This window comes from Echinops telfairi, unplaced genomic scaffold, assembly GCF_000313985.2.
Source record: "Echinops telfairi isolate 266 unplaced genomic scaffold, ASM31398v2 ScPeMD7_34;HRSCAF=130, whole genome shotgun sequence".
In the NCBI taxonomy this organism is placed as follows: domain Eukaryota; kingdom Metazoa; phylum Chordata; class Mammalia; order Afrosoricida; family Tenrecidae; genus Echinops; species Echinops telfairi.
In genome coordinates this window covers 947,396-953,495 of record NW_022103931.1, presented here as the reverse complement: position 1 = coordinate 953,495, position 6,100 = coordinate 947,396, and the positions used below count along the sequence as shown (strand labels likewise).

Here is a 6,100-nt window from a genome sequence, read left to right as displayed (position 1 = left end):
AAAAAAAAAAGAAAGTTGGACATTGAATAAGAAAGACTGACAAAGAATTGATACACTTGAATTGTGGTACTAGGGAAAATTATTGAAAGTATCATGAATTACCAAAAGAACAAACAAATTTGTCTTGGAAGAAGCACATCCAAAGCACTCCTTAGAGGTAAAGATGGGGAGACTTCATCACACATATTTTGTACATGTTGTCAGGAGAGACGAGTCCCAAGGGAAGGACATTGTGCTTGGTAAAGTAGTGGAGCGGCAAAAATGAAGACCTTCAACAAGACAGATTGACAGCAGGGCTGCTGATGGGCTCAAACATAAGAACAATTGTGAGGCTGGCATAGGATTTGGCAATGTTTCGTTCTGTGGTGCTATGTATTGGAACTGACTCAATGGCACCTAAAAATAACACAATCCCATCAAAAAACATGAGGACTTACACTATGTTAGTGGCATTGTTTTTAGACACATCCTATTAATTGGTTTCATTGTTGGACTCTGGCTGTATCTGGCAATTTTATTCTTTGTTTTCAAAGATGACATCATGAGCATTCAGCAATCTTCTGCTTTACAGCTGATCTCTGAGCCAAATGTACCACTCTAACAACTAAGTCCAACAGATATATTTGGAACATAAGTGTTAATACTAAGCTATGAAAAAGTGTTATTCCTTAGTCTAAATTATTAGTAAATAAATTCCTAAGATGTAGTGATTTTTATCGAAACCTGGTGGCGTAATTGTTACGTATTGGGCTTCTAACATCAAGGTCAACAGTTCAAAATCACCAGGCACTCCTCGGGAGAAAGATGAGGCTTTCTACTCCTGTAAAGAGTTACAGTCTCAGAAATCCACAGGAGCAGTTTTACCTGCCCTTTTTTTAATGCATTCATTTATTTAACAAAAACAATATGTGCTTTATGGAAAAGAATTATATTTCCCCAAACAAAACCATTTTGTGGAAAAAGCAGTGCTGCTTATACATTTTTTTAATCTTTGATTATATTAAAAAGAGTTGTGCAATCATCACCACAAACGAACATTTTCTTCATATTTGTACTTGTCTTACAGGGTTGCCACGAGTTGGCATCGACTCAATGGCAGCGAGTAAGTAAGTGCTTTTTACAACAAAATTTTCTTAAATTTATCAAAGCCAAACATTCAACTTTTGGACTTTTTCCACCCTCACATCTCATACATTTATTTATTTGTACACCAGGAATTAAATACAGTTGCAATGGAATCCATCAGAAATTCATTTCTCCAAGTAAGCCCAGACTACACAGTTGGTAAAAGACTAAATAAGTAACTATTATTTGTATGCATTTTCTAGAGACTCACTTGTGCACTGGGCTTTTTATCATTTTTGGTAGGTCAACATTTGCCCTCATAGGTCCTTCTCTTGCTGTTGTCCCTTCTCATCCCTCTTTAAACATGCAGCCATCTCTTCCCACAGTACTTATCGGTGTTTCTGCTCATTTGACAAAAATCCATTATTTTATTTTGCAAGTTATTTTTCAGCATTTTTGTCCTACATTAAATGATTTAGCAAGTTTTCTAAGGGTAAGAACATGGATACAAAAACTCAGGCAAGTAACCTAGAAGTTTTCTTTTAGTAATGAGCAATTTTATATCTAATAAATCATCATATCTTTTTGCTGCTTTTGTACTATTTCTTGCATCATTCCATAACCTCTTGAACTCCATACTTTTCGTTCTAGCTTGTCAGAATTCCTGCAGGCTATCTGACATGCCCATACAAAATAGAATTACTTATGTATTACTTTTTGTGTCTTCTTATAGGGAAATCACTAATCTTTTTTCTGCCATATACCTTTCTGAACTCTCCACTGATAACAAATTATTTGCTGCCCCTCCCCTCTTTCCAACATATTTCTGGCCTATATATTTCCACCATATCTCCCAGCCCCATTCTCCAGCCAAATCCTATGTATTCTTCAAGATCTAGCTCAGATCTCTCCCTCAAATATCTAATAGCACTTATAGTATAGTTTTTATTATAATTAAACAGAATTTTTCTCTTGTATTTGTATTTCTTTTTATGTGTGTAACTCTCATCTTATCTCCTGTAATCTATATACAATTTGTTGGTGATTATAGAGTCAGTCATTTGTTGATTCAGATTCTTTCTCAAGGCTAATTTTGAATGTATTTTCTCACTTATTGATTTTCATACCTTTCTCTGATTATTCTCTTTTGTACTATTTCTTTCTTCTCTTCTTTCACCTTCTCATTTGATCTGCAATTCTGCGGAGCTACTTGCTAATAAATATGGTTTCAAATAAAAAAGGTTCACATCAGGGTTCTATCCTCTCACCATACTTATTCAATCTGTATGCTCAGCAAATCCTCAGAGTAGCTGGACTGTATGAAGAACACGGCATCAGAATCGGAAGAAGACGTATTAACAACCTGTGATACGCACATATGATACAACCTTGTTTGCTGAAATTGAGGAGGATTTGAAGCACTTGCTATGGAAATCAAGGATTGTAGCCTTCAATATGGATTATGACTTTAAAAAAAATCCTTACAACTGAACCAACAGGTAATATAATGGTAAACAGAGAAAAGACTGAAGTTGTTAAGGGATTCATCTTGCTTAGATCCACAATCAGTGCTCATGGAAGCCATACTCAAACGACACATGCATTGAGTAAACCTCCAGAAGGCCACTTTAAAGTGATGAAAGCAAGTATATTACTTTGAGGGCTAAGGTGAGCCTGACTCAAGTCATGGTATTTTCAATCACCTCATGTGCATGTGAAAGTCGGACACTGAACAAGGAAGACCAAAGAATAAATGATGCATTTGAATTATGGTGCTGGCAAAGAACACTGAAAGTACCATGGACTGCCAAAAAACCCACAAATCTGTCTAAGAAGAACTACAGCCAGAAAGCTTAGGATCAAAATTTCCTTTCATTTCATGTACTTCTGACATGTTCTCAAGAGTGACTAGTCCCTGGAAAAGGAAACGGGGCTTGGTAAAGTAGAGGGGCAGCGAGAAAGAGGAAGGCCCTCAACAAGATGGGCTGATAATGTGTCTGCAAGAATATAACGATCATGAGGATGGTGTAGGCCTGGCAGCGCTTCATTCCGTTAGGCATAGGGTCAGTTTGAGTAGAAGCAACTCAACATTACCTAACAACAGCAATACCTAATATGAATTGTCAAGAACACTGCTCATTTTTGTTCAACAATACTCTCTTTAGTCTGTAAACTTCATTCATTGTGGCTTTCCAGTGTAATAATAAATGTTTTTATCTATTGCAGTTCAGATGCAAAAAGACAGCACTGCAACTAAAATGTTTCAATGGAAAATGTACTCTTCTTCAGAGATATTTTACATGCTACTCTGATATGTACTAATGTGTTTATTTTTTCCTAGTCTAAATATCCAGTCTTACCTAAGGTGGTTTTGTTTCTGCTGACAAGCCAACAGTGGTAACCAAAGAGAATCACAAGGCTCACAAAGAACATACAGGCGACAAAGAGAAGAAAAAGGACATGGAACTTGGAGCGAACACTGGGTAATTCTCCCTAGAAAAGAAATAATAAAAAAAAAATTCAAAAGATGAAAGTGGCAAGGCTTTGTTAGTTCTTATATACAGAGTCATATTGGCGATTGTATACAATGTCTAGCTAGTATTGAAAATACAGATTTTGTAAAAATATTTATAAAATAATTCATTCTGTTCATAACCTGAACATCTCATCCTTAATATACTATGAGCCCACAAAGCTTGAAATGGATCCTTGTTTATATGCAGTTTAGTGTAAAAGAATGTAAAATGTACCAAATAGACAATGGCAATATGAGAAGGGTATTAAACTCAGGTATGCAACCTCTTTAAAGCTTGTGCTGCATTTAATCGAATAATTATAAAACATTGCCTAAAGGTGATCTGAAAGCAATATGGTTCATACTCTTGTCTCAAGGTAAGTTACTCTGAATTCTTTATATGTCAGGTTTATTGGCCATATGTGGGTTGACAGTGTCACTGGTATATAGAAGTTAAAACACATAGGTGGACTTTTAAAATGTCTTATATATAAATCATTAACTGATTTTAAAGATGCTGCAACTTTTCTGTAGCTGAAATGGAATGAGCTGGTATACTACGTCCTGTGGAACAGTTGTTCAGCCAGTCACAATCAAGTGAGATATTGTAGGCAATTTGAAAAGTTGGTGGCTAAATATTTCAATCAGAAGTTGAGGCATCTATATTTACATAGCATCCCAAATCAGAATGAATGCTCTAAACTTCAATAGCATACACAGCATGTAATATTTTGGTATCTGATAAGACCCTCAAAAAACATTTTTATTTTTGGATTGAGCAGAATGACTACTATTTATTTCCTCCTTTCTAATGGTAGTAATTGTTTCGGTCTTATGAATCTCTGAAATATTTCTAAATGCTCTCTACTAGTAAAGTTACAAGTGATTTTTGAATGAGGTGGACCTCAACATTCAGAACTGATTGAACTCCTATTTTGAAGAAGAAAATGAAGGCTTAGCAAGATGTGGCAAGAAAAGATAGCAAGATTTTTTTTCTCCCGCGTCTCATAGAAAAACCTTTTATTCATTTTGGTGTCCGGAAACATATGGAGTCATTCAGGATGTATATGTTTAAAGGATGAAAATAAAGGGTGTAAGCCAGCCAGGTGCTTTCAGCTGAGGGGTGCACTTAATAAACCCTTTGCCCAACTTCAGAAGTCATTTTTCTGCATTAGGAAGTCCTGTAGTTGAGATTTATGGCTTATCAAGGAGGTCCAAAGGGTATGAGTTCCATCCCTGTTCCAGAAGAAAAAAATGTTTGCTTTTGCTCCTGCTTCTGCCTGGAGCTAAGGGACCTGTTGCATGCCTCATTCCTACTGCCCCAAGGATGTGAGAAAACAACCACAGGGCAGGCAGATCTAGTCAGGGTTCACAGGTCCAACTGTTCTCTGCAGCCAGAAATTTTTTGTGAAAGGAAACCAGGGCTAAGGCCAAGGCTGCTTTCTTCTTGTGCTCTTGTTGATACTTATGTTAGCTCTGGAAGCTGTAGGAATACTTCCTTAGGCCACCTCATCTGCGAAGTGGATACCTACCTGCCACTGGACTGAAAACTGGATGCGCATAATCCACTGACCAGTTCCAAGGAGGTAGTGCTAAGTCTGGGTAAAATTTGCCTGCCTGAGAGAAGAGCAGCCCAGGAAATAACTACTCAAAGGATTTGAACCCTCAGGATCCTTTATCTGAAATTGGGTATACAGCTAGTTTCTCTAATACACAGCTTTAAAAAATATGTGGCATTATTTAATTTTCATTTTAAAGACAGATCCAATTTGGCCTAAGCATTCAAGTTAGATTTGATTGCTATATGCTTGCTTGGTTTTGAATTTATTGTAAAGACTTCAAGTATCACTTTACAGTAGTTATGATCTGGTTGGGTGTTTTTGCTTTTATAATCTACTTTTTGAGTATTTTTTTAAAAGATTTAAACAATTACTAGTTTTACTTCTTTACTTTTAAATGGGCAACAGAAAATGTCTGGGCAAGAGGAACCTATCCTAGTGTAGCTGAGCTAGAAGTACTGCCCCTTCTCCCTCAACTAATTACTCTCATAAATTTCTCTTCTGCTTGCCAAACCATATCTACTGTGCCAGCCCTTTAGAAAGCCATTAATATTAAACTGTGTGCTAGAAGGCAATGAAAGCTTATGCTCAATATTACCTTCTCAAGAGATGACAAAGATAAATTACTGTATACACTCGAGTATAAGCCAACCCAAATATCCACCAAGGCACCAAACTTTACCACAAAAACTGCATGAAAAATGTACTGAAGAGAGATGGAGAAGATGGCATCTAGTTAAGACTCACACACACGATGTTCGTGCTGCCTGAGCAGAAAATTGGGAGGTAGGGTGATGGAGACTGGGAGGTAGGGTGATGGAGACTGGGAGGTAGAGTCCTGAAATTAGAACTAGGGTACAAGGATGTCCTAAACCCCGCTTTTTTGTGATTTCCACTCACAAAGCGAACCAAGAACGTACTAAATCACTCTAGGTTCAGTGGGCTGGGCTTACAGGTTCCA

At 36.9% G+C, this 6,100-nt stretch overlaps 1 protein-coding gene across 5 annotated transcripts in view; it reads right to left on the bottom strand.

Annotated features, from left to right (window-relative positions):
- Nucleotides 1-6,100, bottom strand: part of ZDHHC15 (zinc finger DHHC-type palmitoyltransferase 15) — a 153,482-nt gene that overhangs the window by 59,915 nt on the left and 87,467 nt on the right. For 4 of the 5 annotated variants that reach the window (XR_006680058.1, XR_006680059.1, XM_045290235.1 and 1 more), the window contains exon 8: nucleotides 3,426-3,558. The exons of the other annotated variant lie outside the window; for it this stretch is intronic. Coding sequence is in view for 2 of the 4 variants with exons in the window: in XM_045290235.1 (XP_045146170.1) it covers nucleotides 3,426-3,558 (133 nt within the window). In the remaining 2 variants the exon portion in view is untranslated. The remainder of the gene's footprint in view (nucleotides 1-3,425; nucleotides 3,559-6,100) is intronic. 5 annotated transcript variants of the gene reach the window in all.